Source organism: Fundulus heteroclitus, unplaced genomic scaffold, assembly GCF_011125445.2.
Source record: "Fundulus heteroclitus isolate FHET01 unplaced genomic scaffold, MU-UCD_Fhet_4.1 scaffold_37, whole genome shotgun sequence".
Classification (NCBI taxonomy): domain Eukaryota; kingdom Metazoa; phylum Chordata; class Actinopteri; order Cyprinodontiformes; family Fundulidae; genus Fundulus; species Fundulus heteroclitus.
In genome coordinates, this window is record NW_023396781.1 from 2,271,928 (window position 1) to 2,288,943 (window position 17,016).

The 17,016-nt window shown below is 39.0% G+C and overlaps 1 protein-coding gene across 1 annotated transcript in view; it reads left to right on the forward strand.

Moving 5' to 3' along the window:
- The window catches only part of ttc27 (tetratricopeptide repeat domain 27), a gene marked incomplete at its 3' end in the record, with an annotated part of 176,843 nt that overhangs the window by 48,622 nt on the left and 111,205 nt on the right, over positions 1-17,016 (forward strand). The window contains 2 exon segments of the mRNA XM_036130656.1: positions 2,320-2,503; positions 13,306-13,429. Coding sequence (XP_035986549.1) covers positions 2,320-2,503; positions 13,306-13,429 — 308 coding nt within the window.

Below are 17,016 nucleotides of genomic sequence, written 5' to 3' on the forward strand. Positions count from 1 at the left end.
GTTTCCCCGTCAAGCCAGGCGCGGTTGTTTTGAGCTTAGCAGACAGGCGAACGCAACGAAAACGGCAGTACAAACAATGACTAACACAGTGAAGGTATGAACATCAAGCTTCCCGCAGCGCTATCTTGGCGAGGCGGCAAGATAGCGGCAAGATATCAGAACACGTTCTGATATTATTATTATATATATTTTTTGTTGGCGAGACGCTACCGCCACCGCCTCGCCAAGCTGCAGCCGCCGCCTCGCTGCGGCCGCCGCGGTAGCGTCTCGCCAACATAAAAAAAACAAATATTAATAATAATAATAATAATAATAATAAAACTCGATATGCTTGCATGTTTATTTGACGTTAACACGCGGTTCTTTGTTGTTGCTTTTGTGCGTGCATATAGTGAATGGCAGGGCAAAAACACATGGAGTTCTCGCCGTAAAGCGAGACTTCTGTGTGTGCGGACCGAGAGCTCTTGCAATTGCAAGTGTGGTATTTCCCCCACAGACCCCCAGGGCGGCCGAGAAATCCTTTGTTCGACCTGACATGACTCATTTAATCATCCAAAACGGTATGGAACACATTAATTAACTGAAAAATGTTGCATAGTATGCCTTTTAGGTCAGATTTTGTATGAAGGATACGTTTCTGTACTTAAAACCTTGTCTTGTGAATATTGGCATGCTTCCCATATATGTTTATGTTTGTGTTTATTTATGGTTGATACTGTGAAAACGTTTAAAAATAAAAATTATAAAAAAGTTATTTCCTGATTATTTCACAGTGGTTACATCCAGAAGGGAAATATGCCCACGACAACAAACCTCAGCTCCCCGCAGCCCCACCACCGGTTGCCGGTTTCCCTGTTCCGGTCTGAATACGCGCTGAAACAGCATCTTTAAAACTAACTTCACCTCTCTGAATTACTATAAAAAGTACCACAGCTCTGTGCGTGAGCGTAGTCAAGAAACCGTGTCTACCACCAATTTTCCCACCAGCAGCAGCGGTATGGTCGTGACATGCGCAACAGTGGTAGTAGCTGGGTCAGAGTCACAGCAACACGGGCAGCGCTGTTTGTAGGTGTTGCGCCATCAATAGAGGGACCGTGTCACTCAATTTAATCTTGTAAATGAAACTTTTGGCCCAAATTTAATTTTCCCTCTACTGACGTAAATGACGTGATGTGAGGAGAGAGAGAGAAACATTTTCTGAGTCCCGCTTGTTTTATTCTCCCGGATCCATTGCAATTCTCTCCTCTGTTGCCTCTGATTCTTCACTCTCTCTCTCTTGGTTCCTTTCCTCCTTCATCACTAACTTTGACCTTGGATGTCTCATCTGACAGTTTCCCTGATTTCAGACAATTGAGCATACTTGTAAGAATGAATGAAGTAGAGGCCATAAGCTAGGTGCGCATATATGGTACAACGTGTAGGTAAAGATAACTTCTACATTTCATCTTAAAATGAAGCGTAGAAGACTTCTAAATACATACATTATCATGTGAATACATTTTTAGTTATTTATTAAATGCACAGTTTTTGATTCTAAGGAAATGTTTATTTACACATCTTTTATGGTGTGGGGAAAAACCACCGGCATTACATTTTTCATCTCGTGCACCCCTTAGTGCCAGCCTGCGCACCAAGCATTAATTTGCTATAATCAACATTTGCAATTAATGATGTGGTGGTGTGAGTTATTGAAATAACTGATATGTTCACTCTTTTTTTTTTTTTTGCCGGAGTTTGGCTTCACCCATCCTTCTTAAAAGGAGTTGACACATATTTTTTTGTAGGTGTATAATTTGTGTCAATCTCACTATATATTAATCATATAGGCTATATGTTGAGGTAAAGGTGGTGTTATTTAAGTGAAGAATGTGCCATAGCTCTAACGGTGTTGGGGGAAAAACATATGAATGGAGTAAAGCATGGCGGCCCGCCAGGCTTATAGTACGGTGGGGGAAACCCTTGAGTATCCACTAATTCAGCTTTCTGAAATGGGGCCCTGAAGTTGTCTTCTAAAACTCAACAGCCTAAATAGATTGCGTGAGCCACAAAGTTTTCAGTTAACAATACATTTGATTTACATCACACAGGAGATTTAAACATTTATGAGTACTGATTTCCATAATTCATAGATACTTAACTACAACAAAAATAAATTTATACATTTTGGTTTGAAAAAATATTGTTTACATGTACAAAATCGAAATAAGAAGGGACGAAATGACAATACGCATGTATGAAATGTTGGTATGAATTAGCAAAAGAGCCATTTTGCAATGGCTGTCTTACATATTTTTAACTGTTTTCTTTAACTTGTTTCAGAAACAGGGTCTCTGCTACAGTCCCTGTTGGAAGGGGATTTTGAGGCAGTTCTGCTGAGCCCTCAGGTGAAAGATGTACTTACTGGAGATGACAGCTGCCTAGAAGAGAAGGACATTGAGGCCTACCTAGAGAGAAGACTGCTGCAGTATCTGACTGGTGACAATGATGATCAGCAACCTAACCGGTAACTAGCAGTTTATTCAACTTTGAAATTTCACCTATAACTGATAAACAGTTTTGTAATTGTGGATTGCGAGCCAGTACCATATTTGTTGGAAAACAAGGCAAACTGGTTAGAGAATCTCAATGTTTTCTATTATTTTAATATTTTTTATATACCAGCCACATGTTTTAATCGCTCTGGTGCATTGTTGCACAGTGGATGCACTAGGCAGTTCTAAGTCTATTAGGTGATAGATCAGCTTTCTAGAAATTCATGAATGTAGCTCTTGTTTGGCATCAACTGCTACTTTAATATGAACAACTTCGTTCAGTTATAAAGTCTCAAAATTAACAACTGGTTATGTAAGCTGTACAAATTCATAAGCATCAACTGCACCTTACACAAGCAAATCATACAAGTTCTACTGCCCTCTTTGGAGATGTGCAGTTTACATCTGTGTAGTCAGATCGAACATAACATTATGACCCCTGACAGGTGAAGTTAATAACACTGATTATGTCTTCATCATACCATCTTTAGGGGATAGGCTTTATGAGACAGAAAGTGAACATTGTTGTATCAAAGTTGGTGTGTTAGAAGCAGAGCATGTTAGCAGCATAAAGAAATTAGCAAATCTAATACGGACCAAGCTACAGTGGCTAGAGGACTGGGTCAAAACCTCTCCATAAATACAGTTCCTGTGTGGTTTTCCTGATCAGCAGCAATCAGTGCAGACTCTGACCCCTATCAAAAGGGGTGGACAGAACAATATTGAATTGCTGAAAAAGTCAGTGTCCAGGGCTGATTTATGGACAGGGGGGAAGGAAAAAAGGCACAAATGGGAGCGACTGCAAAACAAGACCACATACCAATGGAAGAAGGTGGCCTGGTCTGATAATGTTAAATTCAGGAGTTGCTTACCTTGGGAAGACATGACAGCATGATCCTTGTGCAAGGAAGACAAGCCAGCAAATGTAGTGTGATGCTTTGGGTAATGTCCTGCATTCCATGTGGAGGTTACTTGGACACGTACCACTTACTAGGCTACTAGGGCTACTAAATTATCGACAGGAATTCTGACAATAATTTTGGTCAATATTAAAGGCATAGTAAGTCAATGAGTATGAAAAAAAAAACAAAACAATGCATTTTCAGCAATTATGTTTTTCATAATACATTATTTTTTAAATGTTTTCCTGTAATTGCATTGCATTTTTAATATACAGGATGTAATAAAATTAAACACAAATAAAATGAGCAATTTTAATGTCCCCGTGGTGCTCTTGTGCTCCAGACACACATCCGTTCAGTCTCTTAAACTACAGTCTTTTTGATCCAGACAAACACTTTTTCTGATTTCATGTACTTTTTATATCGGTTCCAAAGGGAAAATCAAAGAACATGATCCTCACAGTGCTGCTGGCTTGTCCAGATGTTGTTGAAACAGGTGCATTATGTTGTATTATGTAATCTTCAACTGCAAATCAATGATGAAAAGCAAACTGTGGTCGGTCCTGAAAGGCTCATGTTTGCCTACGTGAGCCTCTTCTGGACTTTAAAGACATGAATTTCATATGTAAAATTATTTTCACAATCCTACCACCTAGCATTAAAACCTGTCTAGCCCGTTCGTACCAGTTGCGGTACGATCAGAGCAACACCCATTTCATTACGCTTCAAAATTTAGGTCAAAGATGGTCACATTCTTTTCTTAATTTCCTCTAAGGAAGAGACTTAATATTTGTAAAACTGTTGGTTTTACAGCACTTCAAACACACAAGATGCCATTTAAATGTCTTAGTAAACATTGGGGACTATCTTGGAAATATTCTTCACTGCACAGGCATGTTTAGCCCCACCCCCTTTTGGTCAATACTGTTGGAAACTAGAGAATCCTATACTTCCAAAGAGGCACGGTAAATCTTTGCTTAATTTGTTCCGGTGATTTTATTTTATTGAGAGCCCCATTAGCGCCTGACTCGATATAAGAGCTGGTCTGCCAGGGTCTCTTTCATGGAGAATGGTTCATTAGTCCGTGGGCCAGAACCTGTAGGACGCTTCCTTAAGAAGTTTCGTATGAACTGTCAGGGGGCAACTTTCTTCCACCGGGATAAGTTGCTACACATAGCAGTGATCTCAAAACACCAATGTTCTCACGTTTTAACTTGCACATTAATAAGTTATTGCCGATTAAAAAATCTAAACTGTGGCGCTCCGGTCCAAGAGGTCACGTGATTCGATTTTTGCTGCTCAGCCAATCAGATCGCTGTATTGTCAGCTGTGCGCGTTCACCAGTTCATCATGGCTGCGCTTGTAAGATGTTTGTATGGATTTGTTTCCAGACGAAGAAAGGCCAATAATAGCATTTTCTGGCGCCAGCTGGCAGAGATCTTTATGGCAAGAAAAAAGAAATAGCCCAGACCATCCATCCATCCATCCATCCATCCAAACATCCATCCATCCATCCATCCATCATCCATTTTCTAACACGCTTATCCCCGCTGGGTTTGCGAGGTGCTGGTGCCGATCTCCAGCTGTCAATGGGCGAGACGCTTTGTATAAACTCGTTGTGCCAAACGAGTTATCCCCTTCGGAATGTGTAGAATTTTGTATTGTATTTTTGAAATCAATAAAAGTTTTAACCTTCAGCTTTGTGAAGTCTAAATATTTTAAACATCACATTCTAATAAAATGAAATAGATTTTTTTAAAACTCCTAATACATTGTTCTATTTTTAAAAGAGACATATCTCGTTTTCTTAATATGGTTAATATCTCTATATGGTTCTTGGTTGAATTAAAATCGTATTAAATCTGATCATTTTAGCTGTACCTTTTATTCAGTGTTAATTTGATCACGTGTGATCAAATTAACACTAGCTACCAAAAAAGAAATGTACTAGCTACCAAAAATGAAAAGGAAAAAAGAGAACCAGCAGACAGCTGTGATGGACTCAGGAAGGTGGATTTTTGGTTTCAGCAGACAGACATGCGACAATCTAAAAAAAACATAAAGCTAATATTTTCGTGACACATCTGGAAATGTTACCTGACTCCGCCAGATAGATTTGCTCCGCATATCCATCTGGAAACCTTCCGTTGAAGTAATTTTGGGAAGGGGCGAAAATACTGGTTAGCTGATTGGCCTATGTTGGTGATAGACGGGCCAAATAAACCAATCAGATTCGTCGTTACTCTGTTACGAGCGACGACGAAAACACAACCACAAGCCAAGCTACTCTTGCTGCTGCAGGTAAAGGCTCGTTAGCTCAGCAAAGAAATACTCTGTAATTCCGATAAAACTTGCTCGATAGCCACGCTAACGCTAGTTTCATCGGCTGAAGCCGCCATGTTCTTTAGACTGAACTGTCGCGCTTCCCGTTGCGTCACACCTCAACTCGCCTCAAAGCCAACGCTGATTGGACGTTCGTTTGGTGAACGGCTCCAAATTTTCTTTAACGGAGAGTATCCAGACTGATCTGCGAGTGAAACCTTGAAAGCTCGCGAGATCTGGATGGTCTCACGAGGCTACTGGAAATGACCACAGAGCCGTTTACTTTCTCATAACGTGTTATATTGAGTGATCAATCGAGTTTTAACCGACATAGCAATTCCCTGATGATCGCACTAACAAGTGTTACATTTTCGTTTTTTCACACTAACTGAATGATAATGTAACGACACCATTCCTATATTTCGTTAAGAAAAGTAAAACATCTTCATTTCCACGCCTAATAGGTTGGAAATGAAGGCGGAGTTGACTGGATTCATTCTTCCAGCTGAATGCACTCCCGACGCAGGGGATACAAATTCTGGCGGGGATAAGTTGTTTGGCACAACGACACCTGACACCTGTGCTATCCTAGCGCAGCAGGTCTTGGTGATATCACAGTAAAATGGGCAAAAGTCAGGACTATTTCTGCCCTGTGATGGACTGGCGACCTGTCCAGGTTGTACCCCGCCTCTCACCCATTGACAGCTGGAGATAGACACCGGCACCCCTCATGAACCCAGCAGGGATAAGCGTGTTAGAAAATGAAGGATGGATGGTCTGGGCTATTTATTCTTATTTGCCATAAAGATCTTTGCCAACTAGCGCCAGAAAATGCTATTATTGGGCTTTCTTTGTCTGGAAACAAATGTTTACAACCCATTACAGACGCAGCCATGATGAACTGGTTGAACGCGCTCAGCTGACAATACAGCGATCTGATTGGCTGAGCAGCAAAAATCGAATCACGTGACCTCTTGGACCAGAGTGCAACAGTTTAGATTTTTTATCAGCAATAACTTATTAATGTGCAAGTTAAAACGTGGGAACATTGGTGTTTTGAGATCACTGCTATGTGTAGCAACTTATCCCGGTGGAAGAAAGTTGCCCCCTGACAGTTCATACGAAAAGTCACCCTACAGATTCTGGCTCACGGCCTACATGTTCTTAATCAAAGGGATAATCTTTGCTATCTTCTATTGTGATGGAAAGATGCTTTTCCTTAAGCTTGTATTGATTATATGAGAAACAGGCAGTGAAATGAAACCTTCCACTAACCTTAACAATTAGATTTCATTGTTTAATCAATCAATTAGCTTTTATTTTTATTTTTACATTTTAAAAACCACATGGGGGACGAAAGTGCTGTACATTAAAACAAGAAAATGTAAAAAAAAAAACAAGTTAAAAACATTCAAAATATACACACACAACATCAAAAGCTAGAAAATCTATTTCATACCAAGACTATTTTAAAATGCCATACATGACAAGATCACAGTGTATTAAAAGCCAGGAAATAAAAGTGTGTTTTTTAAGAGATTTAAAAACAGGAAAAGAGAAGGCCTGTCTGATGGTCAATGGTAAGTTATTCCATAACTTAGGAGTAGCAACAGCAAATGCTCTGTCACCTCTGGGCTTCATCCTTGTTTTAGGGACTGTCAGCGGCAGCTGATCACCTGATTTAAGGGATCAGGGTGGGCAGTAAGGCTGAATCAGCTCACATAAATATGGTGGAGCAAGGTTGTTCAAACATTTAAAAATAAATAATAAAAGCTTAAAATTAATTCTGTAGCACACAGGGAGCCAGTGAAGGGATGCTAGGATGGGAGTAATATGCTTGTGCCTATGGGAGGTGAGCAGCAGAGTTCTGCACAAGCTGCAGACGGGCAAGAGAGGTCTGGCTAATGCCTATACAGCATGGGCAAGTTTCTCTAAGTCAAGTCCTGCTAAGATTGATTTCACCTTTGTTATCTGACAAAGCTGATTAAAAACATTTCTGAACAACACTGCTGATCTGTTTCTCAAATTTAAAATTAGACTCAGATTTTACCCCCAGATTGGTGACACAGTCCCTGAGATAACATGACAGTGAGCCAAGATCTACGTTTGGGAGGGACAGCAACTCGGTCCGAACAACATAACTTCTGTCTTGTTCTCATTGAAACTAAGGAAGGTCAGGGAAGGCCATGCTTTAATGTCCTCAAGGCAGTGTGTGAGTTGCTGGAGAGTTTTGTGCCAAGGGGAAATAGATCTGGCAATCATCAGCATAACGGTGAAATTAAATGCCATATTTCTTAAAAACAGAGCCGAGAGAGAGTAGTTAGAGAGCAAATAAGAGAGGGCCGAGATTTGATCCCTGAGGGACCCCATATGGAAGAGGAGCTGTGGAAGACATGAAGATGTCAATTTCAACACAAGAACTCCTACTAGTTACGTAGGACCGAAAACGATCAAGGGCGACATCCCTAATGCCCACACAGCGCTCAAGACCAGAAATTAAAATACTGTGATCAACAGTATTGAATGCAGCGGACAAATCTAAAAGCACTAAAACAACAAACTTTTCCGAGTCTGTTGACAAAAGTATATAATTAAAAACCCTCAGAAGTGCGCCCTCTGAACTGTGAAGGGCTTTGAACCCAAACTGAAACGGCTCAGTGATAGCATTGTCTTCTAAAAATGGTAACAACTGGTTGCAGACAACCTTCTCTAATATTTTAGAAACAAATATTTGGAGATTGGAGATGGGCCTGAAATTAGAGCAGAGAGAAGGGTCGAGCCCTATTTTTTTAGGAAGGGGACGTGCTAATGGTTCCTTAAGGACACAGCAGTGTCCCAATCTTAACTGTACAACTGTCCAAGTCTAGAAGATGCCTCAGTAAGGAAGTTGAGTAAGGAGAGCATCATTGGTCCTTCATATGTTCTAACACTGGATTCCATGTCTTGCAAAACTTCAGAGTATTACCAGAAAGTTCACATCTCAGTCTTTCCACATGTAGAATCCCTATGACTTCCTTCAGCCAGGTCTCAAACTTGGGAGCTGAATTAGATTTCCAAAGTTTTAGAATGCATCTCTTAGCAATCAACAAACTAAGAGTTAGAGCAGAGCGTGTGTTACAGTCCAGGTTTTTTAGGATGTTGGAGTATCCGAATAAAGCAATTACAGGATCAGGTGTAACCGTTTTTTTTTTTAATACAGGTGAAAACCAGTGGAAGATGAGACCAGAAGTTATGTAACTTCCTGAAAAACCAAAAAATATGTGCAAGAGAGCCTTGTGCTATTTTGCATCTATTACAAAATGAGAAGAGATTAGGGAAATTTTTATTGAATCTAGTTTTAGTGTAGTGTAGTCTATGAAAAATCTTGTACTGAATCAATTGAAGCCTAGAGTTGAGTGAGCAAGACTTGGATGTTCCTTAATATTTTATCCCATGTTTCATCCTCAAATTCAATACCAAGCTCACCTTTCCAAGCTTGTTTTACTTTAACAGTAGATGCATCTAAAATGCTTGTGAAGAAGCTGACCAACTCAGAGATTAAGTGTTTTGCTTCGGGCGGACCCAAGAGATATTTCAATAATGCATGATTGTGTTTAGTAAAACAAAATAATCCTTCCTGTAAACCGCAGGTGGCCTTGGTGGCGAGAACCATAGACATTATATACATAGACGCCCTGTTGGGTGGGTTCTGCCTATGCTGAGGATGAGTCAGAGCGTCCGCCATGTTGAATGTGGCAAGTCTGCAGTTAGACTCAGACACTTAAACAGTATCAGAGGGACTTTAATCTCAGAATATACTTTATATTCATAATTAGATTTTTGTAATATTACAAGTTTATTTTCGTATCCCTTTGGCTTCATTGTCCTGACTTTATTTAAAAAAAAAAAGTCTGTTCCTAATCTGTGTCTATACCAGATCATAAAAGGTTCACATGTGACACGGTTTTATGAAATCATGAAGACCACAATGATTAGATTCAACCAATTTATTATCTATCTATCTATCTATCTATCTATCTATCTATCTATCTATCTATCTATCTATCTATCTATCTATCTATCTATCTATCTATCTATCTATCTATCTATCTGGCGTTATAAACACACCTATTTATTTATAATACTTCAAAGTCTGTATATGCGCATCTATATCTAAAAACATCGATCAATAGCTCTTTGTTCTGACAATCTCTATCAATTAATCTATATATATTTCTTATAAGCTCCATCGATATCTTTCTATCTAAATACTTAAAACGTATATACTGGGAACATAGAAATTCACTACTCTCTGCTACATAAAATATGGCGGTGACGTTGACGTACAAACCTGCACCCAATGAAGCGTCAACGTATATATGTCTGTGGTAAAAATAGGAGTGCCAGAAGAGAAGTCTTGTGTGCTAGGCTTTCCCCTCTCACAACCATTTGACCGATACACCATGACTCCGACATTGGCAGCCCAGTAGTAATGCAAAAAACATGGCAGGCCCTGGGCTAACATAGTCTCTTGATTTTTGAAAATGACTTTTAGCCATTTGATGTGATTTGTAACCCCCAATAAATATAAAAGAATCTATACACTTAAAAAAGGATTTGAGGACAAAGGCTTTGTTCTCCATGTTTCAATGTTCTCCTTGAATTCATCTTGAATATATGACGCGCCACTCCGCGTCATATTTGGAGAAATCTTACGGAGCTTCTTCCAAAACAAAGCAGGTATAGCAGCTAAAATGGGCTCCCTTCTTTGTGATAAAATTAAAAAGCGTCCAAGCGGCATAAGGACATCAGGCATGCAGTAAAATGCTTCATAGTGATGGATATGCTGCTGTTGTCTGCAGATGAAAAACCTGGCTTCAAACAATTACTCGCCACTCTTGATCCTGATATAAAGTTCCGGGACGCAAGTTTTTTTCTAACAGCGCTCCCTAAATTGTGCAGCTAATGGAGGGAATCAGTGCAAAATGAGCTGCAGTCTGTGTCCCCCCATGCCATGACCTCAGCCCTGCGTCAGCCTCTGTTATGAAACCTGAGAAGTAACTAGTGTACTATTCCCACCTAAATAGGCTATTTTATTTGTTTATTTGGTATATTTATTTTGGCCATTTTACTGGTCACTTTAATTTATTCTTTGTCAGTATTTAATAACATAACTCAGGTCTCTTAAGTTATTTTTCTTTAAAAAGAAATTCTGTTATGGTTAAAAAAGTTGGTTAAATAAAGATTTAATTGGAATTCTGTGTTTGTGTTCTTTATTACAATTAAATCATTTAGCAATATCATAAAATGTCCAGGCAGAGCTGCACATAAAATATGGTTTTAAATATTTTCAATAATTATCGATATCGATCAATATATATCGATAAGCTTTTTTTTCTGAATCGTCCAGCCCTAGAATCAACAAGCTTGAGCAGATGTGGAATTGAGTGCTCAGGGTCTGATACAAAAAGGGCCACATTGTCTGCATAAAAGGAGATTTTTTGATCAGCTCCACCCAATGTTATAGGTTTAATGAAAGCATGCTCCCTCACGCTAATTGCCAGGGGCTCTATGGCCAATGCAAAAAGGAGCAGCGAGAGGGGACATCCCTGCCGCGTCCCCCTCTTCAAAGCGAAGGAGGGTGACCTATCTGAGTTGTTGAGAACTGAGGCTTTCGACTGTGAATACAACACGCGTACCCAAGAGATAAAAGATGGGCCCAGACTAAACGTCTCCCTAAAACCCTAAAAAGATACTGCCATTCCACCTGGTCCAAAGCCTTTTCCTGATCTAGACAGAGGATGGCCTTCTCAGAGGTTTTGTCAAAGGGACAGTACATAATGTCCATCACATGCCTAATGTTAAAGAAAGAGAATCGATTTCCAATGAAGCCCATCTGATCAGTGTGAACAATGGATTCTACACATGCATTTAACCTATTTGCAAGTATTTGAGTAAATATTTAAAAATCTAGGTTGAGCATAGAAATTGGACGGTAAGATGAAGGCTCTGTTTCATCTCTGTCCGGCTTCAGCAATAGTGAAATATAAACATTATAGGGCTGGGGGAAGACTCTCAGATTCCACTCAGTGTAAGAACATCCTATGTAGAATTGGGGTTATTTGATTTGCAAAATTCTTGTAAAATTCAATTCCAAATCCACCTGGTCCTGGGTTTTTCCCATTTTGCATATTTCTGATAGAACAGAGTATTTCTTCTTGGAATATTTCCACATTAAGGGCTTCACAAGAGGCTTCATCCAGCTCTGGTATGTTTAGATCTTTTAACCAGCTTTCCACATACCTGTTGAATTTGATCTGAAAACCTCTTCATAATATTCACTGAAGTGAGATTTATCAGCTTTGAGTCCATTAGGATGACACCAAAGCGAGATTTTATGAGTAGCTCTACTAGCCTATTGCCCCCTAAACTGGCGGGCTAAAAGTGTATGTGGTTTGTTGCCCAGTTCAAAATATCCTCTCCTAAGCCGTAGGATTTGGTTGTCGACCTGTCGTGATAAAATCTTGTTATACTCATATTTAAGGTTAAAGATATTTTGCAATGTGTTAGTTACTCTTGTTTCTATATTTCAGAGTCAATTTCATCAAGACAAATCTTGTTTAATTTTTTTCAAAGCTGCCTCTATATGCAATATTTTGGCTATTCATAACCACTTTGAATGTTTCCCATAAGACTGAATCAGAGACGTTTCAGGTGTCATTGATCTCAAGATACTCCGTGATTTTTACAGACATATTTTTACAAAGGTTTTCATCAGCTAACAAAGATGGCCGGATATGTCATTGGAAAACCTGTCTGGGTTTGTTGAAATTGAGGGTCATCGAGGTTGATCAGAGATCCGAATGCTATAGTACTGGGTGTTTGTAATGTTTGGTATAAGTTTGCCGTCCAATAAAAATAAATCAATACGAGTATATGATTTGTGTTTATTTAAAAAAAAGGAGTATTCTCTATCTATCGGGTATTGGAGCCACCATATGTCGACTAAATTAGTAGAGGTAATTAGATTATTTAAAACCATAGAAGAATCAGAGGAGCTGCACATTTTACTAGCTCACCTGTCAAGATGGCAGTCAAGTATGATGTTATGGTCCCCAGCAACTATTAAATTTGTGATTTAAAGGTCAGGCAACTTCTCAAAGGTTCTTCTGGAAAATGCTGGGTCACCAATGTTGGGCCCATAGATATTCAGCAGCGTTACATGAGTGGTGTGCAGATGGCCAGTCACAATGATGTATTGACCGTTTGGATCGCATAGAGTTTAATTGTGTTTAAAAGGTGTGTTTTTCCAAATAACGATAGCAACACCGTGTTCTTTACTAGAAAATGTGGGTTGATATATTTTGTCAGCCCAGCTACTACGCAAGTAATTCTGTTCAGATGGCCTAATATGAGTCACCTGAAGAACATCACATCAGTGGCAAGAGACTTAAGATGTGCAAAAACTTTGACACTTTTAATTGCATGTTTAGGACAATACATTATTCATGCTGTGAAGCCACATATCGGTGATATAACTCTAGCTGTGTACCTCATCTGTTCTGTTGCAGGGAGCTCACAGTAATGGCCATCGCTGTCTCATGCCTGCATCTGTTTGCCCAGAGTAACTGGACTGGCCCTCCGGTCTCCTTCAACATGTGTGACTTGCTGCGTTCGGCTCTGCTGTCCTCTCAGGTATGATACCATCCTGTCATTGAGTCCAGCTCTTTTGGCACTTGTCTTCTAGTCTCCTGCAGAATTTGCTCGTTCTTTTGTTTCCACCAGGTGTTAAAAGCATCCTTAATTTTAAAATATCAGTTATCTGCATTTTTACTGACATGATTGCTGCTTTTTTTCCTGGTGTTCCTGGCAAAAGTTAATAAACTGCACGGGCCTTATCAGCTATAGTCTTGTCGCAGTGTGATATCACTAGCGCCAGTTCCACAACCCAGTCTCCCTCTGGTTGGCCAAACTACCCCACTGCTGTATTAAAGCAGAGCGTGACACTCCATTAGGTTTCTATAAAATTTCTATATATAATTTGAGAACTGAGTATATAAAGATGAAGTCCTGTGTAGTTAACTCCATGCAACGGTTTATTTAAAAATTAAAAATCAAAAAATGTTTGTATAAATTGGATTGGTGGAGATTTATTTACTGTAGAGACGCCAATGAGTCTTAAATCTGTGAAAGCCTTCTGATCACAGTTGCATGTGTTTTTTACTATAGGCACATTTTTATGTATTTTTCATCATCTTGTTACATTTATGGCTAAGCCCTACATTTCAGTATGTAACATCTACAAGCTCTTAGCTGCCTCCAGTCCACCCACCTTTGTTATCTTGTGAAGCAGTCTAATCTAAGCATCTAATCTATGTCTGATCTAAGCATTATAATTTTGTGTAATGAATTGGTAAATAAGGTATGAAATAGCTGCAATTTCCCTTTGTCACAAATTGTAATAACATTAAAATGCAATTTGTACTTCAGAATACTGCAAATTTTTTGTAGTACAGTTACAGTTTATGGAATGATAGAGTTGCAGCAGGCTCTCATGACACATCCAAGGTCCCTAGTCCCTGAGGCCAGTGGCTTTCTTTTGCCGAAATCATTGTTCTTTACCTTTGGTTCTGCCAACCGCTCTAGTGCACATATGTGGAAATTCCAAAAGTGTGTAAACATGATCTATATAGCTGTATTTAATGCAGATACCTTCAGTTACATAATAGGCCTCATACTGACCCTTTTATGTCTAGATAAACATACTCCTCTAGAGCTGTTAAATGTATATGAAGATTGCTTAGATGAAGGGGCGGGGACAATATTTTTTCCGATCATGTCTGCTTTTGGGGATCTAGAGTTTGAAATTCTAAAAGAATAATTCTATATGCTGTATTCCATTATTATGTTGCTGCTGAAGCTTGTTGCTTCTCTGTTGTTTCCCCCCCCCCCTATATTATTATTACCGTTAGTCTGACAAGACCGCCCCCACTCATTGCACAAATTAAACACTATTTAAAGTAGCAAGAGTAGCACCTCTCGCTACCTAGACTCCCCCTTTTGCCTCCACAACTTACCTGATATATATATATATATATATATATATATATATATATATATATATATATATATATATATATATATATATATATATATATACACACACACACACACACACACATCATTTTTTTTTCAAAGGATATATAGTATACAGCCAAGCAGTATCACCTTTCAGAGGAACATGTCTAGTGAAGAATTAACTAACTCATAACTTTATAACGCAAGAGACTGAACAACAACACTGAGAGATGCCGTTTGACATCATATTCCATCTTAAAAGATTCCTTTAGTTCTTCACATCACTATTTTTTAATTCTTTCTATCTAAAATAATGAAACCTTTTGCTCCCTTAAAAGTTATCATTCTCACAAATGCAGCATGATTGTTTACTCTTTTTTTAACCAAAATAATGCAAATAAAATATTTGATTCAGTAATATCAGTCGCTTGCTGATGTTTCATTCATGCAAGTAAAACTGTTGCATTTATAAATCTTATAAATAATACCTGGAGGGTTTTTGAAATAGCTAAATTTACAAGCTATTAGCGCATATCCAGTTCTGACCATTAGGCCTCTCTGCAGTCATTTAACTCAGATTTTGTGACTTTGGTTCCTGGACATGTCAACTGTGACAATAGTCCTCCACACCAAAGGCTGCAGCAGAAATAAAGTAAAGAACAAAAACAATGGGAACTATCAATAAATTCCAAACTATGTTTAAATGTATTTACTGTGTGCAGATTAGTGATAAAAATCACACTTCTGTGTGTGACTAGTGTCCTGAAGAAGCACGTTTCAAAGTAGGAATATTTTTAAGAGCTGTGTTTATGTGGCTTTGACTGCAGCGACAGGGAGTCAAAGCCACACCTAAATAGACTGCAAAGAAATTTTAAATATTACAAAATATGGCAATACGATTTTTCGAAATAACGCCCTTGCTTACCTCTCACATTAGTACTTCTCAAAGCTTTAAAAGATTTAAAAGTACATATACTCTATGAAACCCTTTCTTTGTGACAGATTATGTGTGAATTTGTATGGCACCAAGATAAGACTGGTGTGCTTTCATGGTATGTCACTAACCTTAGTATCAGGACAGGGCTTTGAAAAACACTGATGCTTTACATGGTTTCTGTGAACACATCAGACTTGTTTAATTGACCAGCTATTGTCAGGCTCTTATGTGTTGGTTTTATAACTCTTAATTTCTCCATGAGTGTTTTCATACAAAGTATTCCGTCAGAAATAGAATGAAAGAGAGCTGGTGTCACAGGAGAGGTTTGGAGCAACGAAGCCTCTCTTGGGTCCTAATTACACCCGCTTCAAGGTATTGCTTCCTCATAGCACAACTGTACAATAGTGTGTTTCACTGTTGTGGGAAATAATGATAACTGATCCCTCAGTTAATGATTAAATAAAAGGAACCGGTAATTCCATGAAGTTCCAGCACTTTGAGAACCTAAGCAGAGACAAAGTAATCACAGCCCTATCTGCTCCCAGGCCTGATCACCTCTGAATCTGTCCATTTCCCTCTCACACTTTGCTATATTGACTGACCAGACCAGAAGTAATAAAAACATCTCAAACCCAAACATTTACAGTCTCTCACAGAAAATATGAAAGTGTTGACCTTGATTAAACGGGGAAAAGTGAAACTCTCTCCTTCCTGAGTGCCCCTGCTTCAAAGAAGATAGGTCGGGGGTGATTTTAGAACCCCCGATTTTTAATATTTCCATTCACATTCACCCAGCCATTACACTAGAGCAGAGGGCCATTTCTTCTATCAAAGTCATATCTTTGGCATCGGTGATTTATTTGCCATCACACAGGCTGTGTTTCAAAGCAGCTCGTCCACACATGCATGACAGCATAGGTAACCAGGACGACAAATGTAGGAGAGCTCATCTCATTTTGGCCTTTAAGTCCTGGTGAATGTTTAAATGCACCTCTGGACGTGATGCAGCAAGTGGAGACTTTATGTTAAGAGGTTGGAAAAGTGTAGCTCATGGTTATTAAGTCAGCCATTTCATTTTGCAATAACTATTGTTCTAATCACTAAATATAGCACATACAACAATGCATTACATGTAAATGTGATGTACTGACTCCAGGCAAACTGTAAACTGTGTAAGAGTGACATATCTGTGCAGGATTTGGCCTGACATACACGGTTTTGGTACTGGTGCCAACACTGATGTTATACAGAAGGTTGTTTCTGATCG